Here is a 22104-nt window from a genome sequence, read left to right as displayed (position 1 = left end):
GGGACTGGCTTTGAACCTGTGGTCCTCCTGCCTCAGCTGCCTGAGTCTTACAGGTATGCACCACCATGCCAGAGGAGACCCTGTCTCAAAACATTTAAAAAATAAAAACAAAAAGAGGGGCTAGGTTTGTGGCTCAATGATAGAGTACTCACCTAGTATGTGAGTAAAAATAAATAAAATAAAGGTACTGTGTCCAGCTACAACTAAAAAACATTTTTAAAAAAAGAGGGGCTGGGGTTGTGGCTCAGTGGTAGAGTGCTCGCCTAGAACGTGCAAGGCCCTGGGTTCGATCCTCAGCACATAAATGTAAAATAAAGACATTGTGTCCACCTAAAACTAGAAAAAAAAAAAAAAAAAGGAGCTGGAGATGCAACTCGGTGGTAAAGTGCCCCTAGGTTCAATCTCCAATACTACAAAATAATAATAATAACCACAACAATTATAACAATAATAAAAAATATTTCCCAAACCACAATCAATAAAATAAATAAAATACAATTAAACAAAAGTTTTTAAAGTAGTTATTCAGGAAATGCAAAACTAGGTTAACATTAGAAAATCAACTAATATCTTTCAAATTAACATGTTAAAGGAGGCAGATCACATTATCAGAAAAGGAGAAACATATTAAGTAAATGAAGATCTTTAATTAAATTTTTGGTGAATTAGAAATTTCCTTAACTTCATACAAAAGAATTTACACAAAACCAATAGCAGGGGTTGGAGGTGAAGCTCAGTGGTTCAGAAGCTTTGGGTTCAAACCCCAGCACCAAACAAAAACAAAATAAAAATGTGGGCAGAATACAGTGATATGCACCTGCCCCCACAAATTCAGGGCCAGCCTGAGCAGCATAGTGAGATCCAATCTCTTTTTTAAGAGAAAGAAAAACTACAGCAAACATCATACTACTGTTGAGACAACAAAGGCATTCTTTTAAATTGTCCACTTATCTTCAGGGTACTAGACTCAATTTTTAAAATTTTTCGAGTTGCTGAGTTTTTTGTTTTTATTCTATTTTAAATACTTGCTATTTCCTTATTTTTAATTTTTCTTACAAATATGGAAATTTTTCTAAAAAATAGAATAAAACTCATTCTATCTTGAAATTACTTTGTAGGCCCAATGGACCCTTTTTTATTTTTATTTTTTTATAGTTGTAGATGGACATCATGCCTTTATTTGTTCTTTTTGGGTTTTTTTGTTTTGTTTTGTTTTGTTTTTTGTGGTGCTAAGCCTTGTACCCAGTGCCTTACATGTGACTTACAACCCCAACCCCCCAATGGACTCTATTTTAAAATCTATAATACATAACAGAATCACAGTGATCTCACTTTTTCTACATGTTGAAACACTATGCTATTTCATCATCTTAGGGATTATTTCATCAGAACTCATCAATTATTCCCAACTATGCTAAGAAAAGACTAACAACAGAAGGGTTAAATAACTTAGAAGAGGGAGGCAATAAATAAATAAACTATCACATTACCCTTAAAATTTTTGCTATAATTTCTAAGTTTAAGAAGGTGTGAATTCATGAAGGTATGAAATCTAGAGACACTATTTATGTGGTCTAAAGATTAATTATTTCAATGGGGCGGGGCACAACTATAATCTCAGTGTCTAAGGTGGCTGAAACAGGAGGATCCCAGGTTTGAGGCCTGCCTCAGCAACTAAGTGAGACCCTCAACAATTCAGCAAAACTCTGTGTCTCAAAATAAAAAAGAACTGGGTATGTGATTCAGTGATAAAGCACGCCTGGGTTCAATCCCAATGACAAAAAATAAAAATAAATAATGAAGGTTTCAATGGAACAGTATTAAGAAACAGGAATTTTTCATTTTCCACCATAATGACAAAAAAAAAAAAAGCAGACAGTGGAAGACATTTCAATTAAGAGGAAAATTAGAAGAAATCTGAGTACAGAATAACATCTAGCAGCACTCTCCATGCTTCCCATATAGTAGCCACTAATCATATGATACCATGTAAATCTAAGACAAATTAAAATTTTAGTTCCACATTTTATTAGCCACATTTCAATGCCTAACAGCAGACATGGCTAGTAGTTATCACACTGGAACATTACTATCATTGTACAAAAAAAATTCTTGCAGGCAGAGCTGTTTTACACTCTATGGATGATGGTAAAAGTGATCATGTAAGTATAATCTCAGATGATTATACTTACATCAGAGGTTGTTAATTAAGGGCAGTTTTCCCTCCCCTCTCAGGGACATCTGGCAGTATCTGGAAACATTTTTGGTTGCTACAACAGGAGAGTGTTACTGGCAACCAGTGGATCCAGGGAAGGGATGGTGCTAAACATCCTTCTTGACAACAAGGAATTATCCAGCCCAAAATGCCAATCAATGGTGACAAGGTTAAGAATCCTGCTCTTCATGAATTTTCTCAAGCCCAATTAAAATGAATAAACACTGTAATAAGGACAAAAAGGAAATATGGTGTTCTTATCCAGTTACTCATTAGGTAAAAATTACTTCATTACTCAATACCCTGTGACAAAAAGTTGGATATGCCTGCTTTGCTAAAGAATATGTGACACTATTCTTTCAACATATATGCTGTGTGAAAAAAAATTTACTTGAGACAATTCACAAATGAAAAAATGCTAAAGGCAGATGTGTATATAAAAGTGAAGAAAAAAATGTTTTGATCATTCTAATTCATTTTATAAGTCTAAAAATGAAAATGATTTATAATTATGAAGCAAAGAATATACCTATCCTCTGAGCATTATATGCCATCAATGTTATCAAAAGTATTGTTTTGATGACGCTAGAGCAAGAAAAAAAAACAGAAGTACTAAAAAGCAGAACCTTTTAAAGATGTGTTGAATGCCTAGAATTAGTACTGTACTTTTTTTAATATTTATTTTTTAGTTGGACATAATATCTTTATTTTATTTATTTATTTTTATGTAGCGCTGAGGATCAAACCCAGGGCCTCGCATGTGCTAGGTGAGCGCTCTACCACTGAGCTATAACCCCAGCCCAGTACTGTATTTTGACAGTGGGAATAGCAACAACCAGAAGAAATGATAAGCTAGAATATTTCAAATGTGAATCAGTATTTATAAATCAGAAGAAAAATGCCAGGAGACATAGAGCCATATTCTAGACATGTGCTATCCAATACATAGCCATTATTACTACTTATGGTTCCATTACACTACATTTCAAGCACTTAACAGCCACATGTACAAGTAGCTAGTGGCTACCATACTGAAGAAAATGAACACAGAACATTTGTATCAGCACAGAAAATTCTATTCTATCAGTCAGCATTGCTCCAGAAGAAATTTGATTAACAAATATTTACCTACTGAATGTTACTATAAGGTCATCTTGACTTATATGCTTTGATGCAAAGTCATTTGATACATTAAAATATAAAATAACAGCTAACATTTATACAGCACTTTCTATGTGCCAGATGCTAAACACTTCTTTTTTCCCCCTAATACTAGGGATTGAACAAGGGTGCTCGCTTTACCACTGAGTTACATAGCCAGCCTTTTTTTTTCTTTTTTTGAGACAGGATTCCACTTAGTTGCTGAGGCTGGCCTCAAAACTTGCAATTCTCCTGCCTCAGTCTCCCAAGTTACTGGGTCTGCCACCAGCAACACTTTCCTTTCAATGTAAATTAAATCATTTAATCTTCACATTAACCTGAGATAGTTATTATTATTACCCAATTTTAGAGATGAAGAACAAGATAATACAGAGATTAATTTATTTCCCAAATGTCACACAGCTAGTCACTGTTGGAACCAAAAGGAAAACAGACAGTCCAGCCCCTCTGCTATACTGTCTTTCAATTCCTATGGTCCCAATAATCTTTCTACATGGACTTATTAACATACCACCACGGTGATTTTTCTAAGAACATATCTGATTAGGTCACTACCTTACTACCGATTTGTTTTCTAATTAGTTCTCTAATCCCCACCTATCAAGAAACGACAAAATAAAAATAGACCAGCCTTCTAAAATTAGTGGTCTTATTCAAAGACTGAGGGCAAATAACTTGTATTAAAACATAAAACTTTATATTGTGTATTATAATGAAATTTTTATTAATTTTTTTAGTTATACATGGTCACATATCTTTATTTTATTTTTTTATGTGGTGCTGAGGATTGAACACAGTGCCTCACAAATGTGAGGCAAGCACTCTATCACTGAGGCACAATCCAATTTTTCTATTAATTTTTAATTTAATTTTTCTATTAATTTCAATCCAAAATTTCTATTAATTTTTAACAAAAAAGTTGAGAAAACAAATTTTGAGCCTGCTTTGGGGTCAGAGCTTCCCCCAAATATATACATTCACCCTTCTTCACCATTGAGAATTACTTTGTCATTTTAAAAAAATTTAAGATATCTATATTCCCTCTACACTAGTCTTATTCAGAACTTCTTCGTTCTTGTTGACCAACTTCAATGGCCTCACATCTTTCCACCTCATATATTGCTTCTCTCAAATCAGATTTTACCACCTGTTAATACTTAAAAACATCAAAACTGCAAATCTCAGAGAAGTCCCTATTTCCTCATTTATTCTTTTTTTTTCATTCAACAAATATTACTTAGTAATTGCTATGCATCAAACTCTGCACTAGATGCAAAATACACATCACCAAGGAAAAGCAAGCAAGATTCCTAAACTAATGTAAATTAAAGTCTAGCAAAGGAGACCTACATCCATCAACTCTATAAATAAATGTGTAATTCTAAATGTGGTAGGTGATATAAATGAAATACTTGGTTATCTGAGTATAAGAGAGATGAATTTCACCTTCCAGATAAGCTAAGGAAGGCTTCCTTGAAAAGTGAGAAACCATTCTCCCCACAGAAGGAATAGTAATATGAGGGGCCTGGGATGTAGCTCAGAGGTAGAGTGCTTGCCTAACATGCACAAGGCACTGGGTTTGATCCCTAGCACCACCAAAAAAACAAACAAACAAAAAAAAAAACTTGTGAATAAGACAATAGTATATAATAGTATATGAAAGGCCCTGTGGTAGGATAGAGGACAAGAATGGAAAGGACTGAAAGAAAGCTGGAGTGGCTGATTCAGAGACAAACTAATTGGAAAGGAGTTCCAAGAAACTGGAAAGGTAATAACTTATTAAAAAAAAAAAAAACCTCCCAAAAAGCAAACAGTAAGTAGTAAAATCTCAGTTCAAACCTGAGTAATTTATCTCTGGACCTAGCACTATACTTTATGCCTTCCCCCCACAGGAATTTATATATTTCAGCACACAAATTTATAAGTTTGCAACTTATAAATTTATTGTTACTCATAAATCACTATATCCCTATTATGAGTTAAATAATTTCTTTTTTTTTAAAGAGAGAGTGATAGAGGGGGGGAGAGAGAGAGAGAGAATTTTTAATATTTTATTTTTTAGTTATCGGCAGACACAACATCGTTGTTTGTATGTGGTGCTGAGGATCGAACCCGGGCCGCACGCATGCCAGGCGAGCGCGCTACTGCTTGAGCCACATCCCCAGCCCCGAGTTAAACAATTTCAAAAGGAAATGCTTTATATTTTACAATTGTCAGGTTTAAATGTGCTATATATTTCAAAATAATTATCACATGCCCATGATGTTCCAAAAATATGCTAGATGCTGTGGAACAACAAAGAATCAACAATAAATAAAAGTTGAATACCTACATTCAAAGAGCTTTTGATTTATTGGGAAAAGTCAGTCACATAGTCATATAGCGTAAAACTGTAGGTGTAATAAATGTTACCAAAGCAAATGGTGTTACCAAACAACAATGTAGACCAAACAGTTCCACTGAGATTCAAGGCATCAAAGGCAGGAGAAAAGTATTTTAAGCTAATGGAATACATAAATATAAGGTTCTGAAAGAATGAAGAACAATGAAAACACACAGAAGCCCAGTATGCTAGAGCTTAAGGTCAGCTTTATGGATATCTGACCTGTGCAATTGAACAGGGCCCCATTCTCAAAAGTACCACATGCTTAATTTGATGTGTTGTGGTCATAAGCCTGAAATTCTTAATAATTGTTATCTTCAAATCTGTTTTGTAAGTGAAAACCAATGGGACAATGGAACAGATGTTTCATTAGTAAAGACAAGCTGGTAGCCAGCCAAGCACAAACAGGCCTTAGAGCAACCTTGGAGCACCACAAGTTCCCCCTGCCCCAGGTACCTGGGTTGAGACCTACATGTAGACTGGCAATAATAAGGGGGCTGGGGGAGACAATGGACACAGCCTGATGGTCCATCCCCAGAACCTGCCCCCAAGGCAGTTACACAAATGTAACTCTGCAGCCTGAGCACCTGCACCTGAACAGGAACTGCTGTACTCAGGCAGTAAACTTGGTCAGTAAACTCCAGAACAAGGGCTAGGAAGGAGCATAGCTCAGTGGTAGACTGCCTGCCTAGTACATGGAAGTTCCTGGGTTCCTTCTCCAGCACTGCAAAAACGAAATAACAAACGAACAAAAGTGGGCACATGGACACTGCAATAAAGCACTTCAGGAAGTTATTAAAATCTGTCATAGATTTTAGAATCTGTGGCTTTTATTTTATTTTTTATGTTTATTTTTTTAGTTATAGGTGAACACAATATCTTCATATTATTTTTATTGGTGCTGGGGATTGAACCCAGTGCCTCACACATGGTAGGTGAGCGCTCTACCTCTGAGCCACAACCCCAGCCCGAATTTGTGGCTTTTAAATCTGCTACAACAAAGCAAATATCTACAAGCTTAGAAACAAAAATTAGGTTTAAAGATTGTCACACTCAAAGAAAAGAAAGCTATTTTAATATAAAGCTTTGAGTGAGCCCAATTACTAATGAAGAACACAATTTTAGAATTATTTATTGTATCATTGAAAATACAGCAGCAAGATGAGGGTGACTGTAAATGCCTGTGATCCCAGCAACTTGGAAGGCTGAGGCAGGAAGATCAAAAGCAACTTAATGGTAGAATGCTTGCCTAGCTTTTGTGAGGCCCTGAGTTCGATTCTCAGCAACTTATACAAATAAGTAAAATAAAGGTCCATTGACAACTAAAAAAATATTAACAAAAAGCAACTTAGTTGTAGCCTCAGCAACTTAGTGAGAGCCTGAACAACTTAGTGAGATCTTGTCTGAAAATAAAAAATAAAAGGGGCAGGGCTGGGCTGGGGCTGTAGCTCAGTGGTAGAGCACCTGCCTGGCACATGTGAAGCACTGGGTTTGATCCTCAGCACCACATAAAAATAAATAAATAAAAATAAAGGTTTTTGTGTCCATCTACAACTAAAAATATTTTTAAAGGGGGGGCTGGGCATATGGCTCAGTCTAAAGCAGCCCCTGGGTACTACTACTACTATTAATAATAATAATAATAATAATAATAATAATAAACAAGCATTTAATTATGTACAAATTGTGAAACTACTTTTGATTTTTTTATTTGACCTGTATTAATAAGAATCACCAGAAAAAATCTTAATATTCTATAAAATTTCATGTAATTAAATGCAAATTTACATAAAGCTAATTTTATGTAATTAAACCTTCTTAGAAAAAAAATTCTGCAAGAATCATCAGCTTTAAATGTGCTAAATATTTCAAAATAATTAGAAAATTATCCTATTATAACCTATAAATATAACAGCTCCAGCAACAAATGCATTAGTGAAAAGATCCTTCTCAAAACCAAAACTTGGGAATCATATTTTTTTACATGCTCCAAATATATATGAAAAGAATTTACTTTCTATCTTTGGTTGTGGAGATATATACCCATACATATACACATACATACACATGTAGGTTAGCATAGGCTAACCTAGTTATAAAATGTTTCTTACTATTTAGCAACAGCAATTGATGTCACTCTCAATTACACTAAAAATGAATTTGTTAAAAGTAAAAACATTGAAAACCTAATAAAATGAATTTACAGAAAAAACAAGCTGCAGAAAAACTGCATGACCAATCAAGATAGCACATAAAAGTATTATTAGAATTATATAAAATTGTTACCAAAATGTTTGAAAGTTATAAATTTATTGTTACTCACAAATCACTATATCCTTATTATGAGTAAAATACTTTCTAAAGGAAATAAATGCTTTATATTTTACAATTTTAATGGCACTTTTCCACTGGTTTTTGAACTACGCCGGACCTTGCAAATTATGTAGCCAGGGCTGGCTATAAAACAAAGACAGTAAGTAGTTCCAGCCTTAGGGGCCAATAACTATGCTGAGCTTTCAGACCTACTAAGAAAGCCACTAAATTAAGGAAATGGAATAAAACATGACTACTAAATCAGACCTTTATAGGTAAGACAAAAGAATCTGTCAACCTCAGACCAACTATGCACATTCTAAACTTTGAAAGCCCCTACTGTAAAATATTCTGTCACTCAATAGTTGACCTAATTTTCCCCATGATTACAAGTAAATACAGTAAATCTCTCTTCTCTAAAACAAAAGTGTATTAGTTTCTATATTCATTCTTTGTTACTCAAGATATTTTCCCTTTTATTTGTGAAGTCATACCTAGCAATGATCAAAGAAATCATTGATAATTAGGAAGCCATAAATGTAGTCTTAATTCAGTCTGAACCATGGCACACTTTCAAATTTTCTTTAAGATAAAAATAATTACAGACCCTAGTATTAACATTACATATTATACACATGCATAAAAACATTATATAGACTGTTAGGCATAGCTTGTAATCCTAGCTACTCAGGAGGCTGAAAGCAGAATTGAAAGTTGGATGTCAGTCTTGGCAATTTAGTGACATCTCAAAATAATTTTTTTTTTAAAAAGGCTGTGGAGGTAGCTCAGTGGTAGTGTGCTTGCCTAATATGTGCGAAGACCTTAGGTCTATTCCCAGGTACTACCAAAAAAAAAAAAAAAAAAAAATCACATGGTAACCACATATATACAATTTTTATGACAGGGAAAATAAATTCCATGTTTGCAAAAATTAAACATAAAATAATAAGACCTTTAAGAAAACAGTCATAGATTTTTCTAATTACATGCAACATTCAACTTTACTAAAATGATGTATCCATTATATATGATCCTATTTTTGTTTTCTAAAAAAAAGAAATGACTATGTATATCTGTACACACAAAAACAGAATCGGAAGCTATATACTGAAATCTTTAAGAATGGCTGGGTACACATCTGTAATCCCAGCTACTTGGGAGGCTAAGGCAGGAGCAAAACAAAGATGGAGACCAGTCTGAGCAAATTAATGAGACTTTCTCAACATAAAAAATTAAAAGGGCTGGGGATAGCTCAGTAGAACCCAGGCTGCACGCATGCCAGGCGAACGTGCGACCGCTTGAGCCACATCCTCAGCCCTACCTTTTAATTTTGAACATCTTTCCATGTACATCAAGTCTTGCCATTTAAAAAACCTACCACCTGGAGCAATGGTATATACCGGTAATTCCACATACTCAGGAGGCTGAGGCAGAAGGATCATGAGTTCAAAGCCAGCCACAGCAACATCGAGAGCAATCCTGTCTCTAAATAAAATACAAAATAGGCAGGGGATGTGGCTCAGTGGCTGAGTGCCCCTGAATTCAATCCCCTGTACCCCCCACCAAAAAAATCAAATATATAGGGCTGAAGATGTAACTCAGTGGTAAAGTACCCCTGGGTTCAATTCCCAGTACCACAAAAAAAAAAAAAAAAAAAATTTAATTAAATAAGGGGCTAGGGTTGTGGCTCAGTAGCAGAGAGCTTGCCTAACACAGAAGAGACACTAGGTTCAATCCTCAGCACCACATAAATAAATAAAGGCATTGTGTCCATCTACAACTAAACAAAAATATTTTTTAAAAAATGAAATAAAATATAAAAATAAAAAACCTATCACATATTAATAGGTGTATCATATTTTCAAGAGTTCCATGAAATTCCATTATATAGAATATCATAGTTTATTAAACCATTTTCTTATAACTAGACATTTACATTGTTTTAGTCTTCACTACAGCATAGTACAGGAAGCATTCTTTGTATATATAAAAGTATTTGTACAGGCTGAATAAATGGCTAGAAGTGATACAGCTGGGGTCAAAGCATTTATTTTTAAGGCTTTTAGAACATACTATGAAACTATCTTCTAAGATTGTCACATTTTATACTTCTACTAACAGTGTCTGTTTCCTCATACCTTTACAACCTGAAATACCTTTTTATTCTTAACTGTTTCTGGCCTATTCTATTCCAACTTTCTATTCTTTTCCATGTCAATGCTACAATGTTTCAATTATTGTCACTTTTGTACTCATTTAAAAATGTACTTCATTTTTTGGTTTTAAAAACATTTTTGGGTGCATGTAATCCTAGCATCTTAGGCGGCTGAGGCAGGAGGATGGCAAATTCAAAGCAAGTCTCATCAACTTACTGTGGCCCAAACAACTTAGTAAGACCCTGTCTCAAAATAAAAAATAAAAGGGTTGGGGATGTGGCTCAGTGGTTAAGCTCCCCTGGGTTCAATCCTTGGTACAAAAAAAAAAAAAAAACTTAGTAATTCTTATATAATTACTCTTCCAGATATATTTTCTAATTAATTAGTCCAGTTTTTTTTTCCTCCCAACTAAAAGAAAGATAAGAAGGGAAGAAAGATTGTGACTGACAAAAAGAATTGCTAGTATACATTTTCTAATATGTAGTGCCACACCATGGAGTAAAATAAATAAAAATCGCTACTCAGTATAATGTATTTTTTCAATAAAAGTAAAATATAAATCTATTATGTTTAATATTGCCAGGCATGGTGGTACACACCTGCAATCTCAGTGACTCAGAAGGACAAGGCAGAAGGATAGCAAGTTTTGAGGCCAGTCTAGGCAACTTAATAAGACTCTAGCCTCAAAATAAAAAATATAAAAAGGATGTATCTCAGTGGTAGAGCACCCTTAGATTCAAGCCTAGTACCACACACACAAAAAAAGTTTGATATTATGAAATATGAATTAATGATTATAAAAAATTGAAGCAATGTACCTTATACATAAGAGGGGCTCAGGAAATATCCATTAAATGGATGCTCAAATATCTCCTAAAAAAGTTATATTCTCTTGGGCCTTAATAATACATATCCCTTCACCTAGGATATCCTATATCCAACTAAAAAACTACAATTTGTCTTCAAGACTCAAGTTAAGGATCACCTGTTCCAAGAGGCCCTTTCTAGATCCCCACCGCAGTCTGGGATAGATGTTCATCATCTTTATTCTCACAGAACACTACTACATAGTACTTCTAATATTGCCACCCAACAACTCCTAATATTTGTGCCTTTCTCTCCCAATTAGCACTACTTTTTCAATCATTGAAAAGGTGGTCTTTCTCCCATCTGTCAGCATACACAGCACAGTGCCTAAGATATACATACTAAAAAAAAAAAACGTGGGGGATATAGAATGAATGGTCAGAGATTGAATTCCAGATCCAGACTGGTTTTAAGTTCACAGGCAAATTACTATCTCTGAAGCTCAAAGTTTTCTCATGTACAAAATTTAAGACTATCTCACCATCCTGTTTACAGAATTGATGTGAGAATCAAATAAGAATTTGAATATATCCCTACATATCTGCAGATACTTTCAAAGATATTAACCAAATTCCAATACAATAAAAACTAGGAATGGCTGGCATATATAGCTCATGAGACCCTAGGTTTGATTCTGAGCACCACAAAGAGGAAAAAAGTAGAAAGATCAGTCATGAATCCCTCTTGCCTAGACTTACTAAACTCATTCTTGCTTTAAGACAAATAAAATTATAAAATATATCAATTAACATGTATGTTCTAAACTGTCTCATATTATCACTTATATATATAACCACTAAGAACAACTATAAACAACCTAAGGGATGTGGGAACAAAACCAAGGAAATTCAAGGAAAAAAGGAAATAAAGCACTCTTTAGACTCAAGGTTTAAATGAATGTGGTATTAATACTGTAATAATACTAAAACTTTGATTATGCTTTTCTCTGAAATCAAAATGCATCCTACATTTTATACCGACTCCCAATCAAGAAAATGGAAACAAATTTATAGATTACACAATCTCATTTTCAAAAAGATACATTTTAAAGATTTATATATGTATGCTTTTATACAATTAGAGATTTCCTATATAGACACCAAGAAAATCATCCCTGGGAAAAGTGGGAATGGGAGCTTACAGAACTTTTACTTCTTCCTATGTACCCTTCCTCATAGTTTGAATTATGTACTTGTTCAGAAAGGTATCTCTTAAGTTTCTTTTTTTTTTTAAATCAGGAACAATGTTTATAGTATATTTTGCTTAAATGTTAAAAAGAAGAAAAGTTACATAATACATTTATATGTATTAAAACTGATAACTGGGAGGGGCACATGAGGAAATGAAGGAGACTTTTTATTCTATGTATCTGTGAATTGTTAAGATCCTTTAAAAAATGAATTTGGGCATTACTGCTAAAACTTGTAATTACATAATATGCAGCTATATCACCAAATTTTTAGGTTTACATTTTACATAACCTGCTAAATTCATAGTAGTCAGGAAGATTCTTACCACATAGAGTACAGAATGAGTGGTTAGCTTTATTTACTCTGATAATTATCTAAAGTCATCTAAAAAATGTAGGATTAGGTTTTTTAAGCAAAACCATCAGATTATTTTTGGAAAAGACCCTATTTAAACAATGTTACTTGGGCACAATGTTTTCAAAAGAATTTTACTTGCATACTGTGACTAATTTACAACAACAGTCCTTCCTCATTTTAGTTTGTTCACCTTTAAATGTATTTTGCAGAAAGCAATCTCACTGCTTTGAATCGAAAGATGAAGCAGTAGTTACAAGTATCTACAAAAAAATTTTAAAACTCTCTGATTACTATACCTTTGGGGAGAAAAATCCTGCTTTATGCTGAGATCTATAAAAATATCTTTTTTACCTGACAGGTCCAACATAGTACTTCATATTTGGCACTTTATCCAATAACCTCGGTAGAACTGGATATAAATGCACTACATTTAGAAATCTCTCATCAAACAATAAACTGTAATGTTCATGTTATTATAATATGTTGGCTTTGAGAAGATATGTGAATAAAAAATTAAAAGATTAAAAAAAGAATTCTTACAAATAATAAAAAAAAATGCTGATGAGCATGTGAAGGAAAAGGTGTACTCTTACACTACTGGTGGGACTGAAAATTAGTGCAACCACTCTAGAAAGCAGTGTGGTGATTCCTAAAAAGACTAGGAATGGAATCACCATACAACCCAGCTCTCCTGCTCCTGGGTATTTATCCAAAAGGTCTAAAATCAGCATACTAGAGCAATATACAGCCACTTCAATGTTCATAGCAGCACAATTCACAATGGCCAAATTATGGAATCAACCCAGATGCCCATCAACAGATGAATGGATTAAGAAAATGTGGAAATATATAGTATATACATATATACACATAGACATGCACACAATGGAGTTTTGCTCAGCCATGAAGAATGAAATAATGGTATCTACCAGCAAATGAATGGAAATAGAGAAAATCATGCTAAGTGAAATAAGCCAGACTCAGAAAATCAGGGGTATAATGTTTTTCTCTCATATGTGGAAGCTAGAGCAAAACAATGGAAAGAAGGCAGTTGGGGAGGGGATTGAATATCATAAAGCAGGGAAGATCAGGAGAGTAGGACAATGAAAGTGAGGAAGGAAGGAAGGAAGGAAGGAAAAGGGGAAGAAAAACGGGATACATTTAACAAAGTCATGTTATATTAATATATAAGGTACCAAAGGGATTTCACCTTTATGTATATGTAGAACAAAGGAAGTTTAGAGAAATAGGGAAGGGAGAATAAAGGGAGATGGGGAGGAGGGGAGAAAAGGTGAGGGAAGGATGGGGACTGAATTCAAATTCCTTCCAGGTACAGATTTTGTCAAAATGAACCTGAATACTATGCATAATTATAATGCTGTAATAAAAAAATTAATTTAAAAAAAGGAGTTCTGGAGCCAGGATATAATTTAGTCAGTACAACATGTGCATGGCCTAGGGTTTGATCCCTGGCATTAGAGGGGGGGAAAAAAAGTTCTGAAATGGAAGTCATAATGATCAGAGCTCTAGAGCAGCCCATCATTAATTTGATCTGTGAACTACCTTGGACAAATCACTTTTACCTCTTTGAACCCTAGTTTCCCCCATCTATAGAATAAAAGAGAGAAGGCTTAGAGAATCTTATTTTCCAGAATCCTTAGTATCTAAGAGAAGTTAATAAATCTATAGACCCTAATACTAAAAGTGTTTGCACCAAAAATTTTGCTTACAATTTCCTTTGATATCCATCCTGAACTCTCAAAGACTTTGCGCTAAAAGTTCTCTTTAGATTGTTCTATGCACTATAATTCTACTAAGTTCATAAAAGAACTATATGGATAACCTAATGGAAGAAGTATGCAAATAATATATTAGTAACAAAATATATTACTAATTATCTTGAATCTGAAATCTTATTAACAGCTTAAGTATAGCAATTTACTATATAAAAAAGTCAACTCACAGCCAGGCACAGTGGTACATGCCTAAAATCCCAGAGGTTCGGGAAGCTGAGATGGGAGGGTCTTGAGTTCAAGGCCAGCTCATCAAAGCAAGGCACTAAGAAACTCAAGAAGTCTCTATCTCTAAATATAAAATAGGGCTGGGGATGTGGCTCAGTGGTCGAAGCTCCCCCCCCCCAGTTCAATCCCTGGTACCCACCAAAAAAAGTCAACTCAGACACATAGATGGATAGATGCTAGAATCATCATTTTTAGTTATATATTTTAATGCTTAATAATCGAAGGATCAATAATAATTTTAACCATCCCTAAATGCATTAATTTATATCCTGTCTAGTTCTACTATCCTGTAGGTTAAGAACGACAGGCTAGTAACAGACAAACCTGAGTGTGAATCCTCAATCTTACATTTTCCATGTAAATTACTTAGCACCTACATGTTTGAGTTCCTTAGTCTACAAATTGAAAATGAGAGTAATAATATCTATAGCTCAGAGTTACTGAGAATGCACTCAATAAATGATAGCTATTAATAATAATAAATTTGAATATAACCTTTACATTGAGGAAGTAAGGATGTAATTCCAAAATAGTAATTTTCTATTTTTAATAACTTTTTTCCAAAACTCTTCTCTTAAATAATAAAAAGCATGTAAACAGGTATCTATATAACATATGAGAGGTAGTGGGGTAGAGTGGAAGGAGAGAAAATCCGGCTTTAGAGTCAGACCTGAGTTCAAGACCTAATTCAGTCACCTAGTAGTCATATAACCCTGGCTCCTTAAAGCTGAAGAAGGACTCATCAAATAGGTAAAGTATGTAAAGCATCAAGTTCAATATCTTGGATTCATTAAATAGTACTTACTATCATTTTCTTACCTACCCTTCATAGCTTATAAAAAACCAGCCTTACCAGGAAAGGTACTGGTAAGTACTAACACAGATTATAAAAGGCCAATGATGAACACTGATTTTATCCATTTAAGTAAAAAAGTACTGTTGTTTGTCTGGGTCATATACTCCTTCCATACTCTAATGAAAATAGGGCCACTAACTCACAGGAAAATTTCAATAAGACCTATATGTCAGGGACTTTAAGAACTTTGTATTAAAGGGGAGAAACTAGCTAGTTTATCAAGAATTTGGGAATGTTATCTAACCAGCTTTGTAGCAAAACCATACATTATCTTGACTCATAAAGAAGCAAGTAAATCCTCCTTTTATTACACTTGTCAATTTCTTAAGAAGCTAAAATATCTAGTGGTGTGTATAGAAACAAAACTTGATAAATGAAACTACAAACCATACTAGCATGGTTTGTAGTTTCATTTATCACATAACCTTATCATCGAACCAAAAGGAAAAAAAAGAAATTAAGTCTGGCTGCATTCAATTATTTGAACGTTTGAACCAATTCAAGTAACCAAATAAGCATCTACCGTTCAAAAAACTACAAACGTGCCTTAATTTACAAAAACAAAGCTGGGCCAGCAAACATAAAAGTTTACTGAATGACTGAATGTAGTTTATCCTTACTTCTACTCCCTGAATGGCTTCTTAAACTCCCTGAGTAAATAACCTCATCAAACTATTTATTGTAGCATAAGAACGAAGTTAAAGAGTACCAAAGACTCAATTCTCCGAATGAGGGACCCAGAAGGAGCTCGGTACTGGACCAAGTTTTGCCCCAATGACCTTGGTCCCAAAGATTCCGGTCCCTCCCTCCAGCCGGTCTTTCCACGTGCTGCCGGGCGCGGTTACCCCAAAGGTGGCTGGCTGCACATCACGGAAAGTACTAGAAGACCCAAAAGCAAGAAGGGAACAAGGGTTGCTAACAGCACCTGGACAGTGCCATCCCTTCCCTCCCGGCACCGACTTCTCCCGCGGCGCGCACACTGACCCACAAATTTTCTCGACCTCCCTGCCAGCTCCTTGCTCTAAGAACCTGTCTGCCAGGCACCGTGTAAAGTGAAGCCCGTAGCACAGGAAACCTTCTAATATCACTACGTTCCAATGTCCTGCTAAGGAGCTAGACAGCCAAGAAATGGGGACAGTATTAGAAAACGGGGACCAAGGCAGGAGGAAAGTAGGATGGAGACTCCTGCGCCACGCCACCGCCACCTCCTCCTCCGCTTCCAAAGCTCCCCGGAGGCCCTTCCCGGTCGCTGGCCCAGCGGGCGGCAAGGCCTGACGTAGCAGAGCCAGCCGGCGGCCCGTGGATCCCGGGGTCCCGTGGGGGCAGCGTCCTCACCATCAGAACTTTGGCCGCGTTCTCCAGCTGAGCGATCACTTCTGGGGGCCCCAGCGCCGCCGCCATCATGGTCTCTCTTCAATGACGCGCCATGCGCTGCATTATGGGAGCGGGCGCCGCGACCGGCCAATCGCCGCCACGACCCCGGAGCCTCACGCGCTCCCGAGGCCGTCGCAGCCGCGGTCGACGCCGGCGTCGCGGCCTCGGCGGGGCTAACAGTGCCGCCGGGTACTGGGCGGCCAAGAGGAGACGAGTGTGAGCCAGGCCGCCGCGCTACCGTGAAGGCGGCTGCAGCCGGCGCCGGGCGAGACCGGGCTATCCGCCCAGACCGCGACGGCCGCACGTCCCACTCGGCTCTGAGTTCCGCGCATGCGTGCTCTTCTACGCGCGGGTCTCCTGGCCCCCAGCTCGTGCCTTGACACCCAGCACCCGGCCACGCGCGGACGCAAGCTCCCTTCCTCAGGGTCCTGCCATCCACCTCGCGTGCTCCTGCTGCTCCTTTCCTTTCCAAACTTTAATGCTAAGCGCGATTTCTTAGTCTTGGAACTGCTGTGCCCTCTTCCCGATTCTGAGAGCGCACCTCCTCTCAGAACGTCTGTTTCACTGCTCCTTCTTACCACAGGAGGAAGCATTCCAAGATAGAACTCTTCTTAATGGAACTCCTTTGTCCCGAGAGTTATCTAAACTTATATGGACCGCGAGTCGCTGAGAGACCCTAACAGGAAAGCCCACCCTTAGCACTTAACCATTTTCACTTCCCAAGGGCTGTCTCCTATAGAAGGAAAAAGCAGGGACGCAGAACCTTGACCTTGACCGCCTGGTTCCTTGAATGCAGTAAGACCTCAATTGCCATCAGCTTTGTCTTGTTTAGGGAATTTATAATAGTAATATTAAATATACAATATGTGATGAAAGGTGCATTCAAGTATCTGTATCCCTCCAGCCCTTCAGTCTTTTTTTTACAACATTCCAATTCAAGTAATCAAATGCTATTTCATTGTTCAAACTAGTTTTAACCGCACGGTGGTTTGAGTAAGGGGCTTGTTTTAAGTTGACATCTCTTCTGTAACTTGTACCTTTTGGTGCCTGTTCTGCTTTTTGGAACTGCATCAGAATTTCATTATTAACTCCATTATTTCTTGTATTTGACATGTCTACAACTTGAAATTGAGAAAGTAAATTAATGAGGTTTCTATTGTTTGAGAAAGGAAATACCTTTTATTTCATTACCAAAGAGTAAATCTAAAATGCAGTTAATAGTCCTTTTTTAAGAAGTGTATGAACCTAAGTGGTTATCATAGTACCTGACAAATAGTACTCAACAAATATTCTACCAAGTTTAGAAATCTTCAAAAAGATTGCATAATGACTCTAGCTTCAACCAAACATAATTAACCTAAGATCGATTATATATCTGCAGAAATATAATAAATGAAGTTTGTGACATTAAATGTTTGAGGCTTAATAAATACTTCAGATTGGGCCTTAGATTACAAAGCATTTGTTTTGTGCAATTACATAAGAACTTCACAACTAGGCATGCTTTAAGAAAGAGGAGGAAAGTGAATGTACCACAATGAATCCTTTTATATATATAATGCACTATATCTTTATATTACATATAGTGTATATATATAGTATTATATATAGTATATATTGTAAATAATATATAGTATGCATAATTTTATAATTTTTAGTATATATCACATATAATATATACTTATAATGCACTAATTAAAATAGCAAAAATAATAGAAGGGATATTAGTACAATAAGTGAATCAATAGAGGGGAGAGGGTAGGAAAAATGAAGGTACTAGCGAATAAAACTGATCAAATTAAGTGCATGTATAATTATAGCATAAAGAATCCCACTATTATGTATAATTATAATGCACCAATAAAAAATACATTTAAAAATTTTTTTAATTTGTTTAATTTTTTTTAGTTGTTGATGGACTTTTATTTTTTATTTATTTGTATATGATGCTGAGAATCGAACCCAGTGCTTCACACATGGTAGGCAAGCACTTTTCCACTGAGCTACAGCCCCAACCCTCAAAAATATTTTAAAAGAAAAAAAGGAAAGAAAAATATTAAATATGAGGATGAATATGCTTCCTTTCACATTAACATTGTTTTTAATTTGAGGCTTTTTTTTAAAGTGGTGCTGAGCATCAGATTCAGGGCCTTGCATGTGCCAGACAAGTGCTCTGCCATTGAGCTACATCACCAGCATGAATTTGAGGCTTTATAAAGTAAGTTATAGCATCTCACATAACTGGGAGCCATAACTTCAGTGCAAAATTGAAGTTTTAGAATCTCAATATCGAAAGCACTTTAAAATTCACCTTTTTATTTTTTAACTCTCTTCCAATGCCTAACACTTGTTATTCTTTGACTCATTATTCAATAATAACATTCTAGGAATCATTAAAGTAGTATTTCAGCCTATCCTGCATTTTCTTCACATCCTAAAATAGAAGAAAAGAAGAAATTTAAAACAATTTGTCACTAGGCATGAGAGAAATGTTTATAGTCTAGAAAAGGGTAGATGCCTGGTTAAAATCAAGAACATTTTATAATACATCCCCCCTAGTTTCAGAGTATTCTTTGTACACCTGTGATGCCTTAGGCTCCAAAACATCCCTTTTTATTCTTTGCCAATGGGATTTGCTTTATAGGCAAATTTATTTTCTGTCTTTCTTAAATAGTTACTTTCTGGAAACATTTGTTAAGCCAAAATATAGCTGCTCACCATCCCTGCTACTGTCATTCTGGTGCAAAAGGATAGCCAACTGTTGTACATAATAGATAATGCTAGTTTAAAACTAAGATAATGTAGAGAGTATAGAATAACTAAGATAATGTAGAGAGTATAGAATCTTAAGATTTGGGGACTGAAAATACTTTTAAGGATTTTCTGGTTTTCAGATTTAAAAAATAAGACCAAAGAAGTTAAATGACTTAAGAGGTACAACTTAAAGGTGTGAAGTTAAATATGAATGCAAGGTTTTGCTGTTATTATGGAATGGCAATCACTTGAGTATTTATTTATCACAGTGCTTAATGTTATAAGTTATTGAAATTGGAGTCATCTTTGCTTCCAAAGAATTTGAGATATATATGAAAAGATAAGACTAACATTTAAAATAAGTGCCAGGGCTGTAGCTCAGCAGCAGAATGCTTGCCTAGCATGAGTGAGGCACTGGGTTCGATCCTCAGCACCACATAAACAAATAAATAAATAAAATAAAGGCATTCTGCCATCTACAACTACAAAAATAAAATAAAATAATAACAGTTAATTCATTCATATTCCATCACTTCTTTCATTTCTTTCCATTTTCTATGCTATAAAAAGTACATTTGTCTTTGCCCCTGATTCTGGGAATAATACACCTGGATGGTAGGATATTTTTTGTTATTCATGACAAGCCCCTTGTAATCACACCTGAGTTTGAGCTAATGAGGTATCCTAGGATGGACTGGTCATGAGAAAGACAAAGTAATTAGAAGGTTAGAACTTTGTCTCACCCACTGGCCTCTGAGAAGGAAAGAGGGAGAAGCATACACTAGAAATTTGAGTTATTCAACAAGGAGATGGAGGTTGATGAATCCATCCCCCATGTGTATGGACACACTCAAACTTAGTGAAGACAGAGGCTCCTGTGCTTGAGACTCTTCCACACCTCACTCTATGTGGCTCTTCATCTGGTTATTCACTAGTTCTTTATAATAAACTGGTAGATGTCAGTAGTGTTTTCCTGAGTTCTGTAGGTCATTCTAGCAAATTATTAAACCTGCAAAGGGGATTTTTAGAATCCTTAGCTTAGACTCAGCACATCAGATCTGTGAATGGCCTCCAGGACTTGTTACTGCCAACTGCCTTCTGAACTGAAGGAAATTCTGTGAGACTGAACTCTTGGCTTCTGGAGTCTGCGGTAGCTATGAGTAATTAAGGTCAGAATTAAATTGACCTTAGAATACCCAGTTAGTGTTGGAGAATTACAGACCAACATATGGAAAAATTTCTAGAAACACAACCTTCCAAGACTGAATCACAAAGCAATTGATAATCTGAATAGACCTATAACTAGTAAGAAGATTGTATCACAAGTCAAAATCCTCCTAACAATACCCAGCAACAATCAACAACAAAAACTTCTAAAACAATAAAGCCTAGTACCAGGTGGTTTCACTGGTAAATTCTCTCAGACATTTAAGAATTAAAATTAATCCCCATATCTTGAAAAATCTAAGAGGTAAGAATAAGTCCAAACTCATTCTATGAGACTAGCATTATCCTCACAACAAACCCGAAGACAACACAAGAGAACTATAGACCAATATTCCTCATGAGTATTTCCTCAGAAACATACTGACAGAATTTGAGTACATTAAAAGACCATGACCAGGGAGAATTTATTCCTGGAATTCAAAAACAGCTCAGCATTGCTAGGGTTTGAATATGGGTAGTGTCCATCAAATGTCCATGTTAAAGGCTTGTTTTGCAGAGTGGTGTTATTGGGAGATGCTGTGCACCTTTAGAAAGTGGAGCCTTGTGAGAGGTCCTTAAGTCATTGAGGGTTTGCCCTTGAAAGGGATTGTGGGACCTTGCCAATCATGGTTTTTGTTTTTGTTTGCGTTTTTTTTTTTTTTTTTTTTGGTGCTGGGGGTTAAATCCATGCACACATAACTACTGATTCGCATCCTCAGCCCTTTTGATTTTTTAAATATATTTATTTATTCTGATTTGTTATAATATATAACAGGAGAATGCATTTCAGTTCATAGTACATAGAGCACAACTTTTCATGTCTCTGGTTGTACACAAAGTAGAGTCACACCATTCGTGTCTTCATACTGTACTTGGGGTAATGATGTCCCTCCTACCCCCCTTCCCTTCCCTCCCACTCCTTCCCCTTTGCCATATCTAAAGTTCCTCAATTCCTCCCATGCTCCCCCCTCCACCCATTCCCATTATGGATCAGCATCCTCATATCAGAGAAAATATTCAGCATTTGGTTTTTTGGGATTGTCAGCCCTTTTGATTTTTTATTTTGAGACAGGATATTCCTAAATCGCTTAGGACCTCAATAAATTGCTGAGACTGGCTTTGAACTGCTATCCTCCTGCCTCAGCCATCTAGTCACTGGGATTACAGGAGTGCATCACTGTGCCCAGCACCAATCATTTTTGCTTTTTAACTTTGTAATAACAACATTTCATATTTTGTCTTTCCACATTT

The 22104-nt window shown here is 35.9% G+C and overlaps 1 protein-coding gene across 1 annotated transcript in view; it reads right to left on the bottom strand.

The window, feature by feature from the left end:
- The window catches only part of Xpo4 (exportin 4), a 114880-nt gene extending 97666 nt beyond the window's left edge, over positions 1–17214 (bottom strand). Inside the window, exon 1 of the mRNA XM_005338615.5 lies at positions 16855–17214. Coding sequence (XP_005338672.1) covers positions 16855–16923 — 69 coding nt within the window. The 5' untranslated portion in view covers positions 16924–17214. The remainder of the gene's footprint in view (positions 1–16854) is intronic.
- Between the last annotated feature and the right edge of the window lie 4890 nt (positions 17215–22104).

Source organism: Ictidomys tridecemlineatus, chromosome 6, assembly GCF_052094955.1.
Source record: "Ictidomys tridecemlineatus isolate mIctTri1 chromosome 6, mIctTri1.hap1, whole genome shotgun sequence".
Taxonomy (NCBI): domain Eukaryota; kingdom Metazoa; phylum Chordata; class Mammalia; order Rodentia; family Sciuridae; genus Ictidomys; species Ictidomys tridecemlineatus.
This window is presented reverse-complemented; position numbering and strand designations above follow the sequence as displayed.